This window comes from Mobula birostris, chromosome 2 (genome assembly GCF_030028105.1).
Source record: "Mobula birostris isolate sMobBir1 chromosome 2, sMobBir1.hap1, whole genome shotgun sequence".
Classification (NCBI taxonomy): Eukaryota; Metazoa; Chordata; class Chondrichthyes; order Myliobatiformes; family Myliobatidae; genus Mobula; species Mobula birostris.
The window spans coordinates 182,787,710-182,815,636 of NC_092371.1; the positions used below are offsets into that span (position 1 = coordinate 182,787,710).

The following is a 27,927-nucleotide window of genomic DNA, read 5'->3' on the forward strand; positions in this document are numbered from 1 at the left end:
AAGAAAATTCAAAAATCAGAGGTGCAAAGGGTCATGGGAGTTCTTCTGCAGGATTCACTGAAAGTTAACTTGAAAGTTGAGTTGGTAGTAAGGCAGGTAAATGCAATGTTAACATTCATTTTGAGGGGACTGGAATATAAAAAGGAATGATGTAATGCTGAGGCTTTATAAGGCATTAGTCAGACTGCACGGACTATTGTGAGCAATTTTGGGCACCTTATCTAAGAAAGGATGTGCTGGCACTGTAGGGGGTCTAGAGAAGGATCACGAGTTATTCTGAGGATGAAATGTTTAATGTATGGGAAGAATTTGATGGTTCTAGGTCTGCACTTGAAGTTTAGAAGAATTGGGGAGGGGGGGTGGTGGTGGAGAACCTCATTGAAACCTATAGAGTATTGAAAGTCCAAGAGACAGAGTGGATGTGGAGAAGATGTTTCCTATATTATGGGGAGACTAGGGCCAAAGGGCATAGCCTCAGAATAGAGAGATGTCCATTTAGAATGGAGATGAGGAGAAATTCATTGAGCCAGAAGATAATGAATATGTGGCACCTATTACCACCGATGGCTGTGGTGGCCAATTCATTGGGTATATTTAAAGTGGAAGTTGATAGTTCTTGATCAGTCAGAGTGTGAAAGGTCATAGGGAGAAGGCAGGAGAATAGGGCTGAGGATAATAAATCAGCCATCATGGAATGGCAGAGCAGACTCGATGGCTGAATAGCTTTTATGGTCTTTTACATCGTTCCACTAATTTCATCTGACGCTTCCCTTGCCATATCTGTAACTGATCTATATCATGCTGTACGAATTGATAGCCCGCTACACTGTCCACAACAGTATCAGTCTTGCTGTCACCCACAAACTTGCTAATCCATGCATCTATGTATCATAAACAACAGGATTCAGCAGCGACCCTCGTGGACATCTAGGCAGAATAACAGCTTTCCATTCCTGCTCTCTGTCTTGTACAGGCAAGCTAGTTCTGAAGCTAAACTAACTGTTCACCCTAGATATCAAGCATGTTGATGTTTTGAATCAACCAACCATCAGAGCGCTGGTCAAATGCCTTTTCTTCAGTATCCTATCCAATAGCTTCCCTACCATTGACTGCCTTAATAATTCTGCAATTTCAAGGTTGTTATGCAAAGAGATAAGGATGGTCTGGAAGCTAGGGTTCTAAATTGGGGGAAATGGCAATTTCAATAATGACTGGCAGCAGCTGCTTGAGGATTGGATAGCATACAAGTGGGAACCTTTTGAAAGTGAGAACAGTAAGAGTTCGGACAAGTTCCTGGAAGGGCAAAGGACAAGGGTTGTTAGACGTGAGAACTTTGGATATCAAGGGATATTGGAGGGTTACAGTAAAATAAAATGTAAGAATATGATAGGTATAGCTCACTGGAAATGGAAGAAAACACCGAGCAATATAAAGTGTAGGAAATTATATAAAAATTAGGAATACAAAGACCATGAAGTATAATTGACAGATAATATCTATTTCTCCCCCCATAACAAGGCGTAAGAGGTTCAGAGGGAATCAGAGGGAGATTTTTTTCTACATAGTGCATGGAAGCCGGAAAGTTGCTTATGACAGTGGTAGAGTCAGATACTTCTAACATTCAAGCATCTAAACAAAGCACTTCGATTGGCAAGGCACAGAGGGTCACAGGTAAGAAGTAGGCTTCGGTTAAAATATAATGGTTGGCATGGACATAGTGTGATGACAGAACTACTTCTGACTCTAAAGGACTTTTAAATGCTTTATCTGTTCGTAGCTATAATACACCAAAACACAGACTGCCTCACTATTTGAGCTCCCAAGTCCATTTACCTGTTTTATCATCTCCTTTTAATACTGATTTCTGCCTTTACATAAAACTTCACTAAAAATTCACCTTTTTTTAAGCAAATGCTGCCAACAGTGACTTCCTGTAGTTCAGTACTGATAGTCTAGTTTTCATCTTGTTTCTTATAACCATATAACAATTACAGCACTGAAACAGGCCATCTCGGCCCTTCTAGTCCGTGCCGAACGCTTGCTGACAAATTTCTTTGGATCAGAGTTAAATTGATTCAACTTTCAAAGCCAACAGGTGATTATGAGTTTGGTAGAAACCGCTGCAGAGCTTTTGTAGTCTCACCCGCAAGCTGGACTCAACCGGATACAGGAGCTGGCATGGTTTTCATGTGGCTTTACAGACAGATCACCAGGGAACGTGCAGGTCTGAACACGTGGGTGTGGTAAAGTGCTTTTGGCAATGTGCAACTTCCATGCACTAGGGACAGTTTAAAGACGATGGCCAACATTTTCTGGCATGTGTGACTTGCTGGGTTTGAACAAAATCAGCTTTCCGAAATATTTTAAACTTATTAGAAACTGAATGGAAATAAGTAACTATTTTAGGTAAATCAGTGGCCCTTCAGGGCCTCCTTAATGAACATGCTGGGGTCTGTTTCTGTCAAGTACTCATATGTTACAAGTAGACAGAGGAAGTGAAAATAGGAAACAGGGAGGGGGAAGGAAGTAGTGGGGTGGAAGAAATGTTGACACATATCAGGCTCAGAAAAAACATGTTTAAGTGTTAATATTAATGTAACATGTTCAATGAACATGCTCCATTCCTCACTTTGGCTCCTCTTACTTCTTTTCACCTTATGTACCTATCACATCCTCCTAGTGCCCCTCTTTCCCTTCCTCCCATGGTCAATTCTCCTCTCCTATCACATTCCTCTTCTCCAGTCCTTTATGTTTTCAATCTATCACCACCCAGCTTCCCTTCTCCCCAACCCACCTGCCTGCACCTATCACTTTCTATCTTGTATTCCTTCCCCTCCCCACCCCCCACAACTTATTCTGGCTTCCTCACTGCTTCCTTTCCAATCCTGACAAAAGGTTTTAGCCTGAAATATCCACTGTTTATTCACTTCTATCGATGCTGCCTGACCTGCTGAGTTCCTCCAGCATTTTGTGTACAGTATGTTGCTTTAGATTTCCAGCATCTGCAGAACCTCTTGTGTTGAAATGATTTTGTTTAATAGTTGATGCATTTTCCTTTGAAGCCACCAGTGCATTTAAATCATTGGGTTTGAGATTAGAAATAAAATCTTAGTATAGATAAACCTCAAGGTTAAATTGTAGCTTAAAATGATAAACATTGAGTTTTCAATGGCACTAAGCGTGGACAGAAGAGTGCAGCCAGTCTCTGAACGTTCTGACGTGTTGAGGGCTCGTTAATAACTGTCGTATTTCCCCATTTTTTCTTAGCTACAAAGTTCCCATCATGGCGCAGAATTTATGAGGAAACAGTGATTTCATTACTTCTGACAGCATTACTCTTGCCTGAAATAATGAAATTACAGCACTAAACAATATTTTCAATACAAATAAACTCTTCTAGGCTTCCAGTTGGGTACAAATATTGATTATAACTGATGTTTGGATGGCGGAATCTGTCATTGAACCTGTAGCCGACTGGAAGCCTGAGAAGAGTTTATTCGTTATATACACTGGGAAGACAATAGTCCAGTTTTCATCTTATTCTTGCTGACAAATATCTATGGATCTTTTTCAATATTTTCCGTGTTTCTGAACTCCATTGGGTCCTTCCTAAGAAGTGTTGCTTACTATAAGCATATCTGTGAATTTCAGTAAATCTTAAAAGGATTTGTGCTATTGAAATGATTGTAGTAATAGTTGTTGGTGTTAACCAAATTCGAAAAGTTCCCATAAGGTGTTGAAGTGGAAATTCCAGCAAAGCAAGGGTTAAAATGGTGTGGTAACAGAACAGAACCTTTGTATTAGCTTTTCTCTGTGTAGAAGTTCACTAAAGCAACAGTTAAAATGATAAGCTGACAGAGAATCTGCAGACATAGTGCATTCACCCACGCTGAACACAGCCCTTGAAAACCTGACTTCGTGTACAGTTTTGCTGTTGAAGACTAGGACTCAAGGTCACCCAGCACACCAAGACAAAAGAGAGATACAAACGAGGGATTCAAGAGCAACACATACTATTGGATTATTTTACTAATTCTCAAGTATTATTAGCCTTTAACATATAGATTTAATTGTTTTTTTACGATTACTACTTAAATATGCAAATGATGGGATTCAGACATGGTGGAAATTTCTATTGAATCAACAAACGGTCAATTTCTATGTAAGAATGGAATTGTTTTATTCAAACCTCAGAGCAATGTAGCGAAAGGTGCTACGCGCTTCTTGCTCACAAGTCAATAAAGTGTGATTAAGGAATGATTTGTCAGAGTTCAGTTAACTGTCGACGACACTTTGAGGTACTTTTGGAACAAGTGAGGTGAAGTATAGCAGCTCATCTTGTAATTTTCAATTGCAAATCCTCAACAAATGCAGCAAGATCTAAACACTGAGGCACGGGCTGATAATTTGCAAGTAAAATTTGCGCCACAAAGTTGCCAGGTACCAACAGTCTTCAAACAGAGGGAATCTAATCAACTTTCCATTCTTCTCACCCTCCAGGGACCAAAACAACGTAAAGATTCACTTATGGTTCCCCAATCTAGTGTACTGCACCTGGTGTACTGCACAACATAGGTTCCTTTAGAACGGAGAAACCAAAGAGCTTGGGTGACTGCTATATTGACTACCCACATTTAGTCCACAGGACGACCCAAGGCTTCTGGTTGCCAGCTATTTTAATTCACCATCCTACTCCCTCTCTTTCTATGGCATTCAATACTGCAGCAACAAAGTTCAAGACAGATTAACAGAACAATAATTCATCTTCTACTTGGGTATACTGCAATGTTTAGGACTTGAAACATCCAGTTTTAAATAACTCATTCTTTCTTCCTTTCCTTGCATACTGGTCATTTGTGCACACCATTCATGCTTTTGGTGTACAGTCTGACAGTACAAGATTACAAACTATATAACATTAGCCACACACCATGCAAATAAAGAAGCTCATCTTATTTTGACTGCACTATTATTCATCCATCACCCTCCTCTACCAGACAAACAGAGACCTTTCTCAGTTCTGATGAGTGCCCCAAACCTAAAGCACTAACTATTTCTGTTTCCATAGATGTTCTCAGGTTTGCTGATATTTTTCCTACAAGTTTTGTTTTTTTATTTCAGATTCACCCCCCCCCAATCTAACTACCTACCCTTGACATCCAATAGCATTCCTATTGCTGAGTCCCTCACAATATCCTGAGCGTCCCCAGTGACCCAGAACTCAATGGGGGAATGTGTTATTGTGTCTGTACTTCAAATTTAAGCATGTTTAAATACCTAGATCCATTATACATTACCATTTCACACCACCACTTGGTAAAAGGTATGCATTCACATTGCTGCGTCACAGAGCTATTCACTGTTCAAGTTGAGAGAAGGAAAGAGATGTCACCCTTTCACAGAATACTAAAATGAGATGTTATTCATGAAAAGTATGCCTCTGCACCATAAACAATAGTGTTTCTTGCATCATCAAGCAACAGGGAAAAAACAAACACACACACACATAAATACTATGAAAATGACCACAACAATGTTTAAGTTAAAACTATCCAGAGCAATTTTGAGCAATAGCTAATCAGCAATCAGCAGCATGAGAAGATGTACTGTAGCTCACACAGGTCTGCCAAATGAGTACATAACACATGATGGTTTTGTTTTGTTGCAAAGCTTGCAGACAATATGAAGATGGGTGGAGGGGCAGGCAGTTTTAAGGAAGTAGAGAGGCTACAGAAGGACTTAGACAGATTAGGAGAATGGGCAAAGAAATGGCAGATGAAGTATAGTGTCAGGAAGTGTATAGGCATGCGCATTGGTAGAAGAAATGATGGGGTTGACTATTTTCTAAATGGAGAGAAAATATGAGAAACCGAGATGCAAAGGGATTTGGGAGTCCTTGTGCAGGATTTCCAAAAGGTTAATTTGCAGGTTGAGTCTGTGGTGAGGAAGGCAAATGCTATATTAGCATTCATTTCAAGAAGACTAGAATATAAAAGCAAGGATGTATTGCTGAAACTTTATAAAGCACTGGTGAAGTCTCACTTGGAGTATTGTGAGCAGGTTTGCACCCCTTATCTTAGAAAGGATGTGCTGAAACTGGAGAAGGTTCAAAGGAGGTTGACGAAAAGTATTCCAGGATTGAATGGCTTGTCATATGTAGAGTGTCTTATAGCTCTGGGCCTGTATTCAATAGAACTCAGAAGAGTGAGAGGTAAGCTCAATGAAGCCTATCGAATAGTGAAAGGCCTTGACAGAAATGATGAGGAGAGGATGTTTCCTATGGTGGAAGAGTCCAAGACCAGAGAACACAGCCTCAGAATAGAGGGGTTTTTAGGAAGGAGATGAGGAGGAATTTCTTTAGCCAGAAGGTTGTGAATCTTTGGAAGCCTTTGTTACAGGCAGCTGTGGAGGCCAAGTCTCATGTAAGGCAGACGTTGATAGATTCCTGATTGGTCAGGGCATGAAGGGATAAGGGGAGCAGGCAGGAGATTGGGGCTCAGAGAAAAATTGGATCAGCCATGATGAAATGGTGGAGCAGGCTTGATGGGCCAAATGGCCTCATTTCGCTCCTATCTTATGGTCTCATGTTGCATGCCAGCTCAATTTCAATGTTTAAGTAAAGTTTGGATAGGTATATGGATAGGAGAGGTATGGATGGCCATGGTCTGGGTGTAGCTTGATGGGACTAGGAAGCTTAAATGGACTAGATGGACTTTCTGTGCTATACTTTTCTATGACACTAGAAATGCAACGATTATTCTTAAGGATTTAATTTGGGATTTTGGACATTGCTGCTATCTCCGACAAGAGACCACAACATGAAGGCACTTAATTATAATTAAAGCAAGCTCTAATTGTGTCATGGGGATATGCTTGAACGCCTGTACTCTCTACAAACTTTCACTTCAATACTCCTATTTACAAATAACTACTGTTTGCAACGTTCCAAAACTTTTATTTTAAGCAAGGCAAATGAACAGCTTGATGATTCATATCAAGTTCTAATTTACACTTGTTACTATAAAGCCTTGTCTACGAGTCTGTCAATGTCAGTGCAATGAATATACTGAAGCAGTTCATACACATTTCCCTTTCAGCACTAACACAGATATACACTGTATTTCTGCTTTCAGCAATCAGAATAAAGATGGCAAATCTGAAAACCCAGTCTCAATAAACAACCCTATTCTAAAGAACCATTTTGAGAAAAAGAATGAAGTTTCCACAGCAACCATTAGAAACGTCTGCCAGCCTTACCCCAGAGGTGCCAGATCATAACTAGACAACGGTCAACAAACTTCAAGTGCATGTCACAGAATTACATAAACACAAAATAAAAAATGCTCTGTGCAAAATAAAAAGAAAATAGAGATTTTATATTGCTCCAACCGAAAAATAGACCGCAATAAGGAATTAAAAGTATCCCAAGTCTCAAATCCAAGAAAGGCTCATGGAATCCCCAATAAATAAGAGTCTAGTCATGCTGGAACTATGTTGCTTAATGGAAGTTTGTTGGTTGCCGGGTCAGGACTGGAACTTCCTTCCACTGCTTATAAGGCAAGTGGCCAAATGAGGATTAGGCCTGGATAGTGAAGCTCCATGCCAGAGTTCTTGTTTCTTTATATCACAGAAGACCCAGGGAGTTGAAGTTTTCTGCTGCTGCTGATTCCTCAGGGACAATTGTCTGCTCCTCAAACTTTCTCTCTCTTTTGCGAAGCCTTCTGTGCACCCACCCACAACTGCATCTTTTGTTAGTAAAGAGCATACCAAACAATTCCCTCACTGGACAAATCCAGGCAAATAGAATATCCATGCACAAATTCCTGTAAGTAACTGCTTTATGGTGTTGAGAGCTCAGGATTGACAATCCCAGAACTTTGGGGAAATGGATGGGAGTATCACTTAAATGGCGTGTGATTCAATAACTAAAGGTGAAGAGTCATGATGATATTTATTGGCATAGAACGCATTGGGACAGTGTAGTAGAGCTAGTGACACCATGCAGTCAAACTGCCACAGTACCTATTTATAATTTATACAGAAGCCTGTCATATTTGGATGAGTAAATGGGTCAAATACTAAAGGATATAATTGTTCCTTTCCAAAATGAGCTTGATCAGCAAATGGTCCGGACCCCTTGGTCAGTGGGGCTGTCAGTTAAATGCCTGGGTGGCAGAGCTTTTTGGAACTTAATTAAAAATTACAACCAAAAGCAGGCAAGGATCTTTTAACTGCAATGATAAACAAAGCTAAATGCCTCAAACAAGAACAAACTCTCAATCTATCTAATTCATATGAAATGAAATTTAATTCCTTACCCATCAGTGATGCTGTCATCCAATGGCAAAAGCACCATCATAATCAAAGCATTTCTATCGATCCCCATCAACATTAAAACAACCTGCATTGACCTTCATAAGCAGGAGAAATGATTGGCATCACACCAACTACCATTCCATGGAACAAGCAAAGTAAACTGTTAACATTTTTTTTTAAAGTGTGCTTTAGCTCTGCAGGCTTAACACTACAATAATAAAAATTTCAGACTTGTATCAGTGCCAGCTGTCTTGCTTCCACATTGGGAGGTAGTGGTTTTAAATCCTAACATGTACAGAAGTGTTCACATCAACTCAGCTGTTACTTGAGCACATTGAGTACTAGTTTGTGTGAGGCAAGGAACCAAACTAGTTCAAGAATGGCCTTGTCTGTTCTTACTGAACTGCAAATGAGTTTAAATGCTATTCACAAAACAGGACAGATCTGGATTTTGGACCACAATTTTCCCCTTAAATGGCACAACTTCACAGCACACAAATTAACCACTAGCATTTTCCAGCTTTCAAAAGCTACTGATTTTCCAATAGGCTGCACCTTAGAACAAAGAATGTAAAAGTAGGTGATGGCCATTCAGCCCCCTGTATGAATGGCTTATCTTTTACCCTCGTCACATTAAAGACATTTTAACTCTCTCAAAAGTCCTTTTTAGAGGACAAGAATAATTGCTTTGTTTTTTTAAAAAAAGAGGAAAGAACTTTGCTTCATGTTCAAAGCTTGCAAGCAGTAGTACAAAGCTCCCAGTTTGATACACTGAAATTTGAAAAACAGAAGACTTCAAAGCAACATATACATATCTCATACCTTTGCTAAAAATAGTAATCCGGTTCAAATTAATTTACTTAAAATTGCCAAAAACAGCTGAAGCCACACTGATATCCATCCAAAATGGTAGCCTAGTTGGGTTTTAAAACATTATTTGTTCCTTCTAATGTCTATATCTAAAACTGTACCCAGGCAGTTTGTGCAAATATCTGACATAGAGTCCTCAGATTTATTGTGTATAGATTAGTTGGTGAAGACACCACCAAGAAAAAAAAGTTATACAGCTGATTGGTCTACCAGGTTCCATCAGTAATCCACTGTCAGTTAAATGATCTCACCCCTTGTTTCATTCAAACACATGAAATCAGGCATGCCACTGAAAATTGCTTAATTTATTTTTGTTCACAGAAATTTCAGGTTTACGAAACATACTGCTGCCCCTTTGATTATCAGTCCATCCAATGACAACTGTTTCCTCAAAAATACAAATAACTATACTGAAGCTACCTGTCATCACCCCTCCCCACCCACCCCCATTACAACTTTTGGCCCAGATTCCTATTAAGAGGGGTAATGGATCTCAATTCAAAGACAACTGCTCCGCAAACAAAAACTCAAGTACCTCAAAAAAAGCTTTAACTTGAAGATCTGACCATTTTGTGCCAATTGAAATTGAATTTACCATAGATTACAAAGCAAAAAAAAATCACTTTTGGCTGTACTTTAAATTTAACACAGCTGCAATTTCAGGCAAGAATATTGGCTCCGTCTGATCCAGTGAATACAAACAGAAGTACCAGCTTCAGTTTCTCAGTACATAAGTCTAGACAATGTCCAACCTAGGCAGCCTGAATGCAAATCATTCCAATATGCTCGCAACTTCACATGAAATAATGCAAAATTATCTTGTCTTCACTTTGCTGTCAGAAACTGACTAGATTACAAAAGGTTGACAAAGCATGAACACTTACACAACTACACTACTGGAAAATATCACCTCAGTGTTCATGTGTAGAAAATGTTGAATCAAATGAACGGAAGTGATAGTTACCACACAAGGAAGAAATAGGACCATTTTGAAGATGTATGAAATAAGAATTTCAATGAGCTAACTTTCCACATATTTCAATAAATGGGATATTACAAAATTAAAGTGAGACATGAAAAAGCAAGCTAGAAAAAGGGCAAAACCTTGAGCATTCATTTCTGAGTTATCTGTTTAACATGTTAATTGGGTTGGAAGATGCCACACTTTTGGTAGCGATCCAAAGTGAATATTTGTTATCTTGATTATAGCATTAAAAGTAGCTGCAGTAACAGTCTAAACTGATCCCAAAAATCTGTTTATATTTGATAAATGTTAAAACCAGTTTTGAGCTGGAAAATTTTCTAGTTGTCCGGAAATAAAGGATATATACAATAATGTTGAATGCAGATGAAGGATTTGCTGTACTTAGAACATGAAATGGAACAGGAAAGGTAAAGCAGAAAATGATATAAAAAAATTGTGTCCTTTCATTCTGATATTAATAATGAAAACAAAAACATGTGACAACCCATGAAAAGGCATCAATCGGAAATACTAAGTCTGCTGACTGGCCCGGTGAGGGACTCCAGAATTTCTAGAATCCCATATGCTTCTTTTTTTTATGCATAACAATTTTTGCTTCATTAATTTAAATTCCTACAATCTCAGATAATTCCCACTAACCCCAAATAGCAGTTATAGCTTCAGCTATCTTGCTTCCTGCTCTGGATTTCTAGCTCCATTTTTTTTCTGTATCTCCTTCATGACCCACCTGAAAATCACCTCAAATCTCAAAACTTAGTTGGTACTTGAACTCATGCCAAGCCCATTACTCTTGCCATTGCTGACCTATAGCAGCCACCAGTTCAGCATCTAACAATTCATCCATTTTAAAATCGTCATCCTTGCTGTCAAGATCCAGTTGTTGTGGTCCACATGGGTAATCAATGACATAGGTAGAATGAGAAAAGAGGTTCTGTTGAGGGAATTTCAGCAGATAGGGACTAAATTAAAAAGCAGAACCAAAAAAGATGGTAATCTCTGGATTACTACCTGAGCCACATGCAAATTAGCACAGGGTTAAGAAGATTAGAAAGTTAAATGAATGGCTCAAGGATTGGTGTAGGAGAAAGGGAGTTGAATTCATTGGAAACTGGCACCAGATTTGCAGAAGGAGGGAGCTGTTCCATTGGGATGGACTCCATCCGAATGGTGATGGACCTGGATCCTGGCGAATCATATAAGTAAGCTTCTGGATAGAGCTTTAAACTAAATAGCAGCAGAGTGGGTTCAACAAATTGGAGAAGTATGCATAAAGTAAAAAACTGTGGCAAAGATAAAATAAAAGCAAAAGTTAAAAAGAGAGAAGTAAGGGTGGAGTGCAGAAAAGTTAAGTGTGTAAGAGACAAAGATTACTAGATTTTAAAGACACAATGAGTGTAAGCGCACTTTATCTGAATGCCCGTCGTATTTGTAACAAGGTCAGTGAATTTGAGGCACAGATCAGCAGAAAGTGGTATGATTTAGTGGCCTTTACAAAAATGTGGTTGCAGGGTGGAGAGGATTGGTAATTAAATATCCAAGGATATCAGGTAATATGGAAAGATAGGCAGGAAGATAAAGGAGGTGAGAAGCGCTCTTAATTAAGGATGAGATCAGGGCGAAAGTGAGAGACAATATAAGATCTAAGTAGCAGAATGTTGAATCCAGCTGGGTAGAGATAAGGAATAGTAAAGAGAGAGAAAAAAAATCACTGGTGGGAGTTATCTATAAGCTACCAAATAATAACATTACAGTGGCACAGGCAGTAAACAGAGGAATATCTGAGGCATGTCAGAATTTGCTTTGGAGGCGGTGCAGAGGTGATTCACCAAGTTGTTTCCAGAGATGAAGGAGTTAGATTATAAGGAGAGATTGAGTCCCCTGGGACTGTACTCACTGGAATTCAGAAGGATGAGAGGAGATCTTATAGAAACATATAAAATTATGAAAGGGATAGGCAAGATAGAGGCAGTTAAGTTGTTTCTGCTAGTAGGTGAGACTAGAACTAGGGGACATAGCCCCAAGTTCTGGAGGAATAAATTTAGGATGGAGGAGAAACTGCATTTCCCAAAGAGTTGTGAATCTGTGGTATTTTCTGTCCAATGAAATAGTGGATGTTACTACAGTAAATGTATTTAAGACAAGGTTGGATAAATTTTTGCATAGTAGGCAAATTAAGGGTTATGGGGAAAAGGCATGTAGATGGAGATGAGTGCATGATCAGATCAGCCATGATCTTATTGAATGGCATAGCAGGCTTGATGGGCCAGATAGCTTACTCCTGCTCCTATTTCTTATGTTCTCTTTACCTTGCCTTCTCACTTCCATAGCTTCTTTCAGCTCTACAATCGTCTCGAGATCTGTGCAGTCTTCCAATTCTGGTCTCGTGCGTATCACCACTTCTAATTCCACACCATTACCAGACATGCCTTTGATTATCAAAGTCCTAACTCAGATACTTTCTCTCCATCTTCAGTTCAGCTTTACAACCTAGATTTCAACTATCTTCTGACATCGCTCTGAATGGCTTGGTGCCAAATTTTCTCTGATAATGTGGAGCTTGCTTAGAAGGTTTTACTACATTAAAATTATTGCTGTTTCATCATTTCAATGGCTGTTTATTTTTCTACTTGCCCTTATAAAGTGCTTCAGAATAACTTTCTGCCTTAAAAGTACAATTTAAATGCAAGTTGCTGATGATGAATAGCAGTTTTGTCATTTGGAAAAGCAAATGAAAAATTGGATTAGCCTGAAAATTCACATCACCTTGGATTACTATCCTAGACTATTAAAAATAACGTAGATGTCCAGGTCAGACTACCAACTCCCCTTCTGCCACCTCCACACTCTCATCCATTTCCCAAGCATTGATTTTTATACAATGAACAAACACCTTTTCCTTCTTAAAGGAATAGTATCTTTAGCAGTGCCCATGTCAGATCCCCCTCACGTTATATAAACACTAAGTTACCTGAAATGCCATTGCTCACATAATAGACTAAATTCCATTTGTTTATCCCACTGATTCCTTGACACCATTTCATACTAGCTGAAATCAAAAATATATGGTTTGTGCAATAAGATGCACTGGAAAAGATGATCTTGTTAATTTGCAAAACAAGATTAAGAGCTCAAATGGCACTTCTGCTATGAATGCTTTTTATGTTCATAGGTCAAATGCTATATTTTGATGCCAGCTTGCCTTTAATTTCTCATGTACCCTCCCAAAAACCCTCCAACTTTTGATCTATTTCTCTGAATTTAAACTATGCTTTTGGTTATGTTACCAGGCACTGTGTTATGCTATTCTGGAATAGATTAATAAAGCAACATTTAAAAAAGACACCTTGTTCTTTTTGGCATCAAGTAAAAGCCATTCCTTTACACAGGATGGCAGAAGTGAATTACATAAATATATTATCTATCTACAAGTGCTTTTAAATTCTCATAATTTCAACCTAATAGCACAACAGCTCAAACTTTTACAAAAGAAATGTTAATACTTGTTTCATGTTTTGCTGAAGAACAATCTTGGTATCCAGGAATTATGTTATATCCCTTAGAAATAAATAATACCAAGCAAAATTACTTCAAAATGTTTAAGATTTCACTCATCATTCAATGCATGCTCATTATATAAATACAAACCTTCACAACAGTCTTGCCACATCCTCAAGTCAATTTTTGGTATATCAGCACAATTCTGATAACCATGAGGATATTCTGACACTCTGAACACATCAGCCTGGATTTTAGTGATGTTGTCTCCATTGTCACACAGCACTCGGGTAAGGGAAGTCTGCTTAATCTGTGTCAGCTGAGCAGGAGTGAACACCCCAGGATTTGTATACCAGAACCTGTTTGAGTACATATAATAATGTTAAACACAATCAAAGTCCTTTGAAACCACTTCAATTTTTATTAGTTTATTATATTTGCCTTTGGACTACACATTACTTTTGTTCATTTCACAGAAGCACATTTACTTAATATGACTGGTCAGCAAATACATCTCTACAATTTAAAATCAAATAAGGCAGTAATTCACTGTATTTTACATTTTAAAAAGGTTCTCATTTAGACCAAAAGACATAGGAGCCAAATTAGGCCATCCAACCTAATGAGTCTGCTCCATCATTCGATCTTATTTTCCCTTTCACCTCATTCTCCTGTCTAATGCTAATTTTTCACAAACCTTTTTGACAAAATTTCCATCAAAATGTCACTTTCATGCTTTTAATATAGCAACTTCACATGCAGAGGTTCAACAAATTACATAAATTGTGAGGCACTGCTTTCATTTCTGCAGGGTTCCTTATGGACAGAATGCACTTCTAATCACTTTCAAGGGGTGGCTGGAAATAAAGTAACCATTGAGTAAACAGAAACTAAAAACATTATGGGAGAGAGCAAAAACTAAACTTGACAAGTTTGTTTAAGGCAAACAAAGATAACAAGGAGGAAGGTACACAGGATATCTTGGGTAAGAAAAAAATCACCAGCAGGGAGAAGACTGTAAAGCACAAAGGACACTGGATGAATGAAACTTGAAAAGGAAGCCTCAGGATGTATTATTGGTAGGAAGGAATGATTTCATTGACGGAATCAAAAGAAAATACAGGGATCTACAAGGTTAACTTAATGGAGACACTCCACCAGTGAAAGTTAAATTTCAATCCAATAAAATGCTGGATTTAAAATTTGGTATAAATGGAGTTTCATCTTCAGTGACCATAGGACCAAATAGACTCTAAGGTAAATTACATCACCTACAAAGGAATACCGTAGTTAAGAACATAGTTGCAAAGAAGGTTCACTAGATAGATTCCAAGCACTGGCAACTGTCTTCAGAATAATGTGAATCAGTCAAGTTTAGAGCAATATGCTTTGATCTTATTGTGATTTATTAGTTTCTCAGGGACAACTTGACAAAGTAGATGCAGAAAGCAGAAATTTAGGATAAGGGGTTAATCATTTATTTCTGAAAAGAGAAAGAATATCTTCTCTCAGAGTATTGAAAATCTTCGGAATTTTCTACTCTGTAATGAATATAGAAGAATCAGAGAGATTTTTGATCTGTATGCTATCTCTATGGAGCTCAGTCTGGGAAACAGAGAGCTAATGATCAGATCTGCCGTAATATCAATCAACAAGAGAGCAGAACAACTCCTGCTGCTGTTTCTTATTTTCTTGTGAGGAAGAGTTTTCATCACAGCAGTCAGCTCTAGGTACAGCCACTTCTTTAATTATATTTTTCTCCTCTCATTTAAATATACAGCATATGGGATTAATTAAAATATAATAACTGGATGAATAGAAAAAAAAGTAATTACATGAAACATGACAAAAAGTATTCATTTTACTCCTTGTTTTCCTATTTTTCTCATGGTACTTTTTTCTTGCTGGGGTACCATTGTACCTTTCAATTACTTCATTCAAACGAGTTCAAGCAGTGTGCACCTAGAAGCCTGCTGATGATCAACAGATGAGAGATAAAGCCAATCCTGTTCACCAAGTATCAGTTTACCTTTACACTCTGGGCAAGGTGGTTCAATCAGGAACAACAATGCAGTAGGTACCTTCAGTGGAATGAAATAAGATTTTGTGCTCAACATGTATGCTCAAACTCAAACAAATAACTCTGGAAAGTTGTAAAGACTAAGAATCCTAGCTAATCTTTAACTCATCTGACTGTTGTAGCAGTGTAGACGAGCTTTGAAAGCAATGGTCTTCTGGCCCATAAACTTTATTTTTACCTACTGCAGCTGGATTGTATACCAGTGAGTTTGAGTTTATAATGTTGGAGCAGTTTCTCAAAGGAAATAAACAAATAATTACAATAGAGACTGTTAATTACCTGTCACCATCTCGAAGGCGTTTAAACTGAGTAGATAACAAACACAAAAGAGTTGGTCCCAGCCTGGTTCCGGGTATCAGGTCTTCCACCATTAAAGCAGGGAATAAGTCTATGTTCAACGGTGTACCATATAAACTATAGAATTCAAAAGGAGGGAAGAGAAAGGTTTCACATAGCATTAACAATAGATCTGCAATTCTGAAAATATTAATTTCCTCCAAAGATGTTGCTTCCTTACATTATTAGTGTTTTCAGCATATTAACCTTTGTTGAGGGAGAGTTTGGAACATTTGAAGTTGTCATATAAACATACAATTTAGTAACACCAGGTTACTTGATTCATTAAGCCTTCTCTATTATTTAATAGTCATGTGAGCTCAACATCACACTCATTTACCTGTGGTAACCTTTCACCTCCTTGTTTAAATACATCCACCTGAAAAATATTCAGAATTCTTGGCTTCAATCCTCTACTGAGAAAGAGAGATCCAAAGACTTTCAGAGGAAAAATAACTTGCAGGGACACCTCTCTCTCCCTACTTGACCTCTCTGCTTCCAGCATGGGAGACAGATTATCCATTAACATCTTCTACAAACCCATCATCTCCCATTATTTCAAAAACACCTAATCCTCCATCGTGTTCAAGAACACAATTCCCTTTTCTCAGTTCCTCCAATGCTACTGTGTCTGCTCTTGCAATGAGGCCTTCTACTCCAGAGGATTCAATATCCTCCATTTTCAGGAAACAAGTCCCCATTCTCCCATACATCTGCACTCAACTCCATTCCATTCCCCAGACATAAGCAGGGTTAGTGTTACCCAATCCTCACTTACTAACCCATGAGATTATATATCCAATATTTCTCCATCACTTCCATCATTTCTAAACGCAATAGCCAGGATCTCCTTGTGGCCAATATTTTAATTCCACCCCCCATTCCCATACCAATATGTTTGTCCATGGTCTTCTCTAATTAAGTTGAAGGTAGGCGCAGATAGAGGAACAGCACCTCGTTATTCCATCTTGCTAGTCTTCAATCTGATGATATGAACAACAACTTCTTTAATTTCCAGTAACCACTCCCCTCTATCCCTTTATTCCTCCCTTATACCACCAGCCTCAATCAACCTCTTCCCCTCACCTGCCCTCTTGACTGGCCTATTACTTTTAGATCCCTCCCTTTAGTTCCCCTTCTCCTTATTCCATGGTCCATGCTCCTCTCCTATCAGATTCCACATTCTTCAGCCCTTTATCACTTCTACCTTTCATTTACACTTTCCTGTTCATTCACCAGCCTATCAGACACTTCTGGAGCAAACTATTGCCCTCCAACTCTTGTCTCAAACCCTCCCCTCACCCTTTTCATACTGGCTATATCCCCTTTTTCTTTCCAGTCCAGATGAAAGGTCTTGGCCTTCAAAGTCCACTGCTGTTTCTCTCCATAGATGCTGCCTGACTCGCTGAGTTCCTCAGCTATTTTTTTAAACGTTGCTCAAAAATTCAGTTAATCTATTTTAAACATTCACCCACAAGAAATATTCTTTACACATCCATGCTGCAAGATTTCTCACTATCAAATGTTTCAATCAAGTCCCTCTCACTCTTCCAGCCTTCAGCAGTAATAAACCTAGCCCAACCAACTTCATATGGCAACTTGTCCATTTGTATTATTGGTTGAGTAAATCTTCCCAAACTGATTCTAGTGCATTCAAGTTCTTTTATACCAGGTGACCAATTCTCTAGATGTGGTATCATTAATGTCCTTTAACTGAAGCAGTAACATTCTCAAAGCACTCCTCATTATTTGCAGTATACTATTCTGCCGAAAGTAGACAATATAAACTCAACTGTTTTACAAAGATCTTTCAGGGAAGGAAGCCTACTACCTTCACTCTGCCTGCTTTTATGCTGTCCGGACACAGACATTCTGAATTTTGTTCTCCAGGCTCTTCTCTGACCCACTCAGTGAAGGGCAATGCCTATTTTCACAAAAACATCTGTATCTCCCGGGGAAACTAACCCTGATTATGAAGGCACTTCATGCAGGCTAGAGTTACTCCTTGACAATCCTCCAGAAAGCTTCTGACTCTTTCATTGCTGCCTTTGCATGCCCAGGCCAAAATAATTGGCAGGCTGCCTCCCCCTTGCTGCCTTTACTGTGGGCTTGCTTCTACACTGCTATTATGTGACAATATCCTCCACACCACAGTCCTGCTACACCATGCTTTTGTTTATAAGATGCAAATAAAGTTCCATACTAAAATCAGCAGCACCCCCCGTTTGTATTGACACCTTTATTAGAATCAGTTATACAGTATGGCAACAGGCCCTTTGGCCCACCAAGTCTGCTCTGACCAACGTGTAACTATATTAATCCTAAAGAAACTCCAATCCATTGTCCTCTTGCTCCCAGCAACTCCTCCTCCCCCCCCCCCCACCCACAAGATTCTACCACTTGCCCACACCAGGAACAGTTTACAGTCAACCTGCACATTTTGGGATCTGGGAGCAAGCCAAAACAAATTGAGGAACCTAAATCGTCGTAAGGAGAACATGTGAATTCCATACAGAGAGCAGAGTTTAGGAATTGAATGTGGGTAGCTAGTTCTCCTTGCTGCACCACTTTGTAGGTCCACATCTTAATTTTCACCCAATATGCAAGAAATTTCAGTACCATTAGTAACCAAGCCATCATAATAACCTCACTTACTTCCTGAGCTTTTCTCTAATTCGTGGATTCTTAATTTCATTCTTTAGATCTTCAAATTCCTGAGCAGAGGTTAGATTGCAGTACACTCTGTAATCATTGTAAGGTGGTATCCCATGGTCTCGACCTCTTTGAATGTTTATAGCAGCTAGATCCAGGGCCACCGCATGTGCCATGGAGAAAAGGCGTTCTGTTAATTCTGTATTTACCAGCTCTGTTGGGACCCGCATTTTTCCTGGAACAGCAAAAAACCCTCGCAGTAATGGGTCAATGCCTCCCTCATTCACGATACGGAATGGAGAAAAAAACGCTTTGTGAAGAGGGAGGTGGCCCTGAGGAATAGGCTGAAATGTATCATCCAATCGGTAGAGAATAGGGTTAATAAGTGTGTGACCAAATCTAAAGGCGGCAGTAGCAAATACATTCACTATTCCTGCATTCACGTTAGGATCATAGCCTTTGTAGTCCCCAAGCATTCTCATTCCAAAGTCACCAAAGATCTTGGGTAGCCAGTGACTATAGGTTATATGCTGCATCTGGGCACCAACTATTTTACGAGCTTCATGGTAAATAGTTTCACCATCCCAATGAGGATTCAACTTCAAGAGTTCGGTGGCAATTCTGTTGTGTTCTCTAAACCAGACTGTGTGCATGCTGGTTAAACCCATATGTTCATTGGAGCGATGATCCCCAGCCAAGAAGCATGGGATGGGACTTTCATTTTCATCTCTCATGCATTCAGTTGGTGGACCAGTAGCAAATGGTAAAAGTGGTTTCCCTAATCGATGTGCTATCCCTTGCTTCAAGAGACCTCGTTGGCTGGCCAAGTCCCGGATTTCTTCTGCTTCCTGGTCTGAGCTCCCATATACATTGGATGCATCAATATAAGAAGTCAGTTGATTGATCTGTTCCCGTGGATACACAGACTGCGTTAACAACGATGTCATCCCACTTCCACAGACGGGGCTAGACCGCACAAAAAACATGCATCTTGCTCCATTACGCACTCTGGGGTCATTCTGAGGAATCAAGATGGGAAAGCACGGCGGATCATTTGTGCAGACAGAACTACAGTGCTGACTATCTGAAAACCTGTTAAGACTTAGTGCAGCAACAGTCAAGTCAATATCATGATCAAGGAACTGACCCCATTGCATCAACATGTGTGTGTATTGGTCATCAGGTGTAATGGTTTCAGTGCCTACCAGTGAAGTTGAAATGAGGCGAGGTAGAGGGAGAGGAAACCCATTGTAAAACCGATCTCGATTAATTCCTCTTGGTAGATTAAACCCGTTTTCATAGACAGGCTTCAGAAGGCGTTCAAAGGCTGTAAGAGAAGCTCCCCACATGGGATGTTGGAGATTGTTGCATGTTCCATCGTGAGATCTGTACTTCTGATGAAAACAGATGTCGGAACAGTTATTGATTCGACGGTGGGCTATGCAGCCAGATAGATTAGCAATTAGGCTCAGGAACCTTGGAGACAGAAGGTCATTATAGCGAAAACCTATAAAAGAAAAAGTAAATAAAAGTCACAATTTGCTTTCTTATTCATGCATGTATCTCAATTTAAGGTAAAAGTGAAGTTGAATTGTTATAATTAGCAAAAAAAAAATCACAAATTGCCCAAGTGAAGTTGCTTGTCCAGTAGAGTGCATCAAATTCTGTGCCACCAACCCAGTGTTCTTCAGCGCCTCAGATTTAAAATCTGGCATTTGACATTTGAACACTTCCCCACAGCTCTCATTTTTATCACTGATGGTACACTGCACCATCCAATTGTATTGCCATTCCTCTCTGACACCAGATTCTGTCATCTCCTCCTTTAAATCCTTAATTTGCAGCTATATTGTAAGGTGCCTACATGAATATTTCTAAAAACCTCAATTTTTTGGCTTGACATATCTTTAAAATGTTTCTGTCCATTTAGAACTTGAATCCTTAAACTGTATAATAATTAAAATTTTACCTTTAGCAGTACAAACCTCAAATCTGTTCAGTACCTAAAAAGATACTGGCATTGGCACTTCCCTTCAAATGTGAAGTGTTTTCTGTAGCTCTATTTAACATGTTTGGTATAAGTTATGAACTGATGAAATAATTCTTAAGCATCACAGAGCCATTAATTTCTCATTTTAATATATTGGTAGCCAACCAAATGGAGAGGTTAGAAATATGGAACTATGTCATACATTGTGCTAATTCTGCCACTTTTGGTGGCCCACTTTATTCAACTTTGCATTTCACGCTGTCCGTCTTACTCATACACCCTCAAACATCAAATTTTCCCCATTAGCCACAGTTTTTCAAATGCTTTCAATCTGAGTTTGTCCAATACAACTGAGCTATTCTAAGTAACTGCAAGAACTAGATATAAATGCATTTACCAGAGACAAAAATATCACATACAGTGACAAATTATAATCTATGCACTAAATCAATTAAATGAACAGAAATCTGCATATTATTGTGTACAACCAGAAACACTGGCTATGCACAAAGTGCATGCGTTATTCAAACAACAGAAAAAATACTTATGCTTATGCACTAGTACCATTTTCAACTAAATAGCAAAAAACAATGCTGATAAATATTTGTAAGGTTTATTTTAGAACAATAGAGAATAGGAGAGAAAATTACACAATCTAACAGAGCCAGGAGCAGATGTGGAGACTGTACTCTAATACAGAGAAATTCATGCCAATGATAGCAAATATATCCACACACTGAGCCTAAAAAGAATGAAAATGGAAAAAAAAAAGCTACTATCAACAAAAGAAGAGAAATTGGAAGGCAACTGGGAAATCATTTCATTGAAATAAATTAGTAGTATGTCTGGCTACATTACTCAGTATGACAATCTTTCCTGTACTATTTCAGGCAGAGAAAGAAAGTTTAAGCATATGCTCAAACAGGGAAGAAAATCCACGGGGGGGGGGAGGGGAGGAGACAAACAAATTTAGTTTGTGCCTTCTAATTAAAACCATATTTGTTTAGGTAATATTTTAAATCCTGTAGCCCATGGTCACAGGCAGAAAATGCAAGTTTTTTTGTGTGGCAAATGTCAAAAATAAGGTAAATAACATTATTTCATGAAGATTTGTTTAAAATGAATCATAAACCTCAACAGCACCTAGGGGTTGTAATTAAATTCCACATCCTTGAAAACAATTATTTGTAAATTTAAATTTCATATAACAAAACAATTCCTTCTTACTCAATCTAAAATTCCAATGTAATTGCAGAATATCCGTTAACTTCATGTTTTTCTTCTGCAGGCTGTAGACATTGCAGTACTCAAACAAAACCCCTTTACTAATCATCCATTGTTTTCAGAGTAACATTTGCCATTTGGTGTTTTCTTATTTGCTATCCCACATCACGTTTGTTTTGCATCATATTATGATACTGTTATTTGGTACACACCAAGGGGGGAAAAAATCAAAGGAGCTTGTACTATACCAGATTCCCTGAGGTTCACCACTGGTCAACGCAGTGTAGTTATCCATGGCCTTCTGACATTTATCAATTATATGTAATAGTAAACATAAATAAAACATGTAAAATCCATTGCTGATTATATTCTACATGACTGATTATTTACTTGTAGTGGCCATCCAATTTAGAATTTCCATGGTGCACCAAATGTTGCTCGTGATTTGATATTTCTGTTAATCTACATTTCTTCCATCTGTTCAGCAACTAACTTTCTTTAAAATAATCTTAAGATGGTTGTCCTTGGCTCTATTCTTTTAATATCATGTTGACAATATGTCTTAATAAAAGCATGAAAAAGTGAATTACATTAGACTTGTTCAAAGATATTAAAAATGTAGTAAACCAAAACTATTTATTTTAAAACCTCAAGAGAATGTTAACAATAGCAGAAATACTAAATTACATAACTTATAAATGCACTTTAAAGGAAGTTTGCTTAAAGAGTGACACAATTTTTAAAAATCAAGCTACATAAACCACAAATTCCACTTATCAAAATGCCCCAAATTAAAACCTAGAAGGCACATTCAAATGATGAAATACAAATTTTATGACAACACCAAATAAGTTTAAATTCACAGTATTAACTAGGTAAATCTTTCAGTCTACTGAGTTCCTGAGACCCAAATGTCAAAAATCTCAAAATTTAATACATTTTATTTCTAATTTTTGAGGTTGTGAGATGTCATTAAACACCGAAAAACCTCATATCAAAGGTAGCAGTAAGACTTTACAAAAGAAGAGTAACTAAAAACTTATAAAGGAACCATATGAAAGAGGAAAGGTGGGGATCGGAGTGGGAGAGGGGAGGTGGGAGGTGGGGATTGGAGTGGGAGAGGGGAGGTGGGAGGAGGGGATTGGAGTGGGAGAGGGGAGGAGAGGATTGGAGTGGGAGAGGGGAGGTGGGGATCGAACAGAGGAGATGTGATCTCATTTCTATAAAAAGGGACAAAGTTAGCTTTATAGAGGGCTGATGAACAAGTTAAATTCATATAGGATCTTGAATAGAAACATCAAATAGTGAAAGGAGAGTAAAATTAGTAATAAAAATGGCACCTTATCAAAGAAGACATTACGACACATGTCCAAGAGCTTGGCCAAAGACAGAGAATTGAAAGAATGCCTACAGAAAGAGAGAATTGGAAAGGCAGAAACACTAAAGATTAGTGTCATGTCAACTGAAGGCAGCTACCAGCGCCAGCGTGATAAAACAAGAATAATTGTGCTTCTAGAATACCAGAAATGCAAAGTTGCCAACAAGATGTAGGTTGGACTTTTATATATTTTGATATGGAGATAACACTGAGATAGGAACGTGAAAATTGCACACAAAGGTGAAAACAACTTTCTCATTCTTGGTACAATATTAAATGTAGCAAGAAAGATAAAAACATAGTTAACATTCAACGAACAATGAATGAGGTAAACCATCTGCCTTAACATAGAATCAGAACTGACCTGTTCCATTCAGATCAACCATCAGTCCATGATTTACATGCTCTTGAATGAGCTGCAGAGTCCGTTCAAAAATTTCCCCTGCTCGTGCAAGATCAAAAACAATTGGTTGCCGTGGATAGCGGAACAAGGCAAGCAGTTCACTTGGAGTTCGAGGTCGGCTGTTAGGACAATGGTTAGATTTTTAATAAATTAGTAAGTGCTTCCTTACAAAACAATCAGTTAATTTTATCTGATAATAAAACAAAGTAAAGAAGAGTAAGTTGCTGTTAAGTAAAATAAGCTGCTATAGAAAATGAATGTAATCCAGCTGACTATAGTTAGTTAGCTGGATAAACATGAGATTCTGTAGATGCTGAAAATTCAGAGAAATGAATAAACAGCCTTGGTCCAAAATGTCAACTGTCTATTCATTTCCATTGATGCTACCTGACCTGCTGAGTTCTTCCAGCATTTGCATGTGTTTCCTGTTAGCTAGATTACATATTTTTCTATAGCAGTTAATTTTACTTCAGTAACTTACTTAAAACGAAAAGGTCTTGAAAGTAATTCTGCTCATTCAAACAACTGGCTCTAACATATTATGAGAACTATTCATGTTCATCTGCTCCAGCTGTCCTGCTAAATGAATTTTAAAAGACGGGGACAGGAGGAGGGAGGCCTTTATGTTGAGTATTACAAAGCCTACAGGCACATACCAATACAGCAAAATGCACACCAGAGTACACTTCATGAAACAGTGTCAAATTGCAGGCTCTGAAAGCACATTCTATAACATTTCTGGATATCAAAAGATGTAAAGAAAATTAACAGATGTATAGCATCTATACATGCTGAGCAAAGTATTCGGTATATGGGAAGTCCACATAACAAAAATATTCATACCACTGATACTATACCTGAACTATATCATCCAACATGGTTAGAAAGATAAGAAAATAAAGGAGACACTGTTAAATAAGAAAACAAGATAAGCGTAAACACAGAAAATGTCAAGTTTTTAAAAAAATTCTGATACACTTGCCAATATATACTTCGCTAAACTCAGCAAAATATTGAAGTAGTTGATGAGAATTAAAAATGTTTCTGTAATCACAACTCTAATTTTTATAAAGTGTACCATGTTTTCAGTGGAATCATACAATGGAATATGGTACATAATGCAGAAGAACACACAAAAAATTCCAACAGAGATCCCATCTTGACTATTCTTTCTTCTGTTCTTTGCCTCGCTCCCATCTGGTTCTCAAAGATTTTTCACTTCTGTTCTCCATTACTCTGGGCTTCCCCAGTGGACTAACTGAACAAGCTGCCGACGCAGAAGTGCCTGACTGACTGTATCATCTCATGCAAACCAAAGCTCCAGCTGCCTATCTCAACACAAAAGAACAGGCCTCTCTGATCACAATTTTGATGACAAAGTGCCACTCTTAATACTTTAATATGAAAATCTTGTGTGAAAACAGATAGTAGGACAGAATGGAGATTAGAAATAATATCATCCACTCACTGATCCACAACACAATGAATGTCATAATGCTCCTCAGATGATAAAGAACTACAATAATTCACTTGCAATGCAGACTTCAACCATATTACCAATTTAACATCTTCCCTCAGAATACCTGCAATCTATTTATATTACTCTAGCCCCTCAATCCCTTACCCACAAACAGCCCGATTTAAAAAAAAGTAATTTCTAAAAGACAGCTTGTCCTTTGTACTTGGAAAACTCTCACAACATCTTTGTCTTTTACTAGCAAGTGCTCTGAAATTTCACAACAGTAAGTGCTTCTTTCAAAGGAAGTCTGTTAACCAGAACTATTTAGGACCACACAATTTCTAACTACCATTCCAGGCATTTCGACAAATCATCTAGGAACTTGCTAATGTGCTTTTGGAATAAATAACAACGGTGTGAATTTTTGGCATGATTTTCCAATAACTTTTAATTTAAGAACCAATTGTGTGTGTGTGTGTGTGTGTGTGTGTGTGTCAGAGAGAGAGTGTGTGGGGGGGAGTAGTGGCGAAGGAAAGAATGGAAGTTGATTCTGAAAATGCTGATAACTTGAAATATTGTAATATTGTTTTAATATTTTCTCAATACCAGTCAAAATGCATTATCCAAAACCTACAGGAAAAATGCATCATTCCAGACATACATTCTAAAAATCTGAAGTATACTTTCTGTAATATTTGAGAGAGTAAAATTTTATTTTACCTTCCAAATAAATTATTGCGGGTGGAGTTGATGGCACTGTCAACACTCTGAATAGCTTCCTTGATTGAGGACTCCACAAAAGTGTCGCCACTTCTAATAATGTCAGGGACTAGTGAGATAATAAGGTAATTATTGGTGACTATAGCAGAGACTGGTTCAATGTTAATGGAAGCTTTCTTACATTCACTGTAAACCATTTCCAGTGAGAACACTTCCTTTCCTTTTAACACACAGTCTGTAGTTCTTATACTCATGATGATAGCTTTATATTATAATTGAAGGCAACTTTAACAATGGAGTAAAAATACCATTTACATTTCATAATTTTTGGTGAATAATGAAATCGAACAACTAAATGTCAAATAAGAATTCATAGCACTGCCCTGCCATACTGTGGACCTCTGTGTCTCTGCCTGCACCCCTCTGCCCCTCTCCCCGTCTGTGGGTGTCCCTCTCTGTCTGTCTGTCTCTTTCTCTCTGCCTGTCTGTGTTGTGTGTGTGTGTGTGGGTGGGGGGGGGGGGGGAGGTGAGATGTGAAAGAGTTTAAGGGTACAGTTACATGATGTGCTCGGTTGAGGTCTTGCCCTTACTAACAAAAAAGATGAAGTACTGAAAATCAGTCAGTTTGGAATACATTTATACTAAACTCCCTGTAAAAGGTGTTTAATAAGATTTATAGGTAAAGTAGGAAAGGTCTTCAATCAATCACTTCACATTTAGGGTAGGAGTTGTGGAAAAGCACAGAAAGAACAACTCAGCCTATTAAATGTACTCCAGATCTTCTAAATATCATTTCAGGTATTCCTATTGCCCAATTTTCTCTCTTTTTCCAACATTTAATTTCTCATTCATGTATTTATCCAATTTTCCTTTGAAGGCTGACCAGCTTTACAGAAACAACGTTTCCGATCTTTATCAGTAATTGCAATGAACACAAATTCTTTCCATTGTCTTTAAATTGTCTTCCCCCAATCACTGTGCATCTATTAACTCGTTACTGATCATTTCATGCAGTGAAATTAATTAACATTAATAAAAGTTTCATAAATTAAAGTTTTCCTAAACTTTTTATTGATAAGCCACACTGGAGAGTTCAGGGATTTGTAGACATCATTTTATATCTAGTAAGAGTATAGCTTGGAACCTTCAGCTTCAACAGACATGAAAAATAGATTACATTAGATAAGAAATCAGTCAATGGAAAGAAAAATATAAACTTACAGAGTATAATAGGAGGCTGTTAGCTCTCAAACAAGTGGAAAACTTCACTCATGAATGCTATTTTCCCCTCGCATAAGTGGAGACAATTTAATATTTAGAATTACAGGAAAATAATTCAGTAACTTGTCATCAAAATTCAGGCTGTTGAAGGAAGGTGTTTATTAACTCATTAAAAGATACATTGATTCGTAGCTGTACTACTTAACAAGTTTCCTTATATCAAGGGAGTTTATTCTTTAAGCAAACAAAGACAAGGATGACAACCCAATCTGAAGGTGACAGGGAACCACATCAACAAACTGTAAACTCTAAGCATCACATGGTGAATAATTCCATTCAGGAAGTTGGATGCATAAAATTAGCAAGATTTATTCCAAGCTATAAGACAATTCAAGTAATTATGTCCGTGCTCAGACCATTGGACTATTAACTTCAAAGTGTCAAAAGGTAGAATCTGGGGATCATGATTTCAACTGATTGTTGGTCTGACTTTAGGGGTGATATATCACCATATGCACAGCTTTCATTTCAACAATCATTAAACTTACTACTTGGTTTTCTGCAGTCCTTTTTAAAAAAAAATCCTGAACATTTCTGATTATGCAATAGCCAGACTTCCTGCTTTTCTCTGCAGATACAATTACTGATCTCGTGATAACAAATTCCTATGTACATATGCTCTCTCAGTCCATCTTCCAGATTCATTCAGGGCATTTTTAGTTCTCATGCATACAGAAACCGGTTAGATCAAATAAAGACAAAATAAGACTACAGAATCACTGGAGTAAGTGATGCATC

At 38.1% G+C, this 27,927-nt stretch overlaps 1 protein-coding gene across 2 annotated transcripts in view; it reads right to left on the minus strand.

Moving 5' to 3' along the window:
* Positions 1-27,927, minus strand: part of LOC140193948 (peroxidasin homolog) — a 291,164-nt gene that overhangs the window by 22,141 nt on the left and 241,096 nt on the right. For both annotated transcript variants that reach the window (XM_072251154.1, XM_072251153.1), the window contains 5 exons: positions 25,909-26,017; positions 23,691-23,848; positions 18,738-20,241; positions 16,026-16,160; positions 13,817-14,025 (listed from right to left, as the gene is read on the minus strand). In XM_072251154.1, coding sequence (XP_072107255.1) covers positions 13,817-14,025; positions 16,026-16,160; positions 18,738-20,241; positions 23,691-23,848; positions 25,909-26,017 — 2,115 coding nt within the window. The remainder of the gene's footprint in view (positions 1-13,816; positions 14,026-16,025; positions 16,161-18,737; positions 20,242-23,690; positions 23,849-25,908; positions 26,018-27,927) is intronic.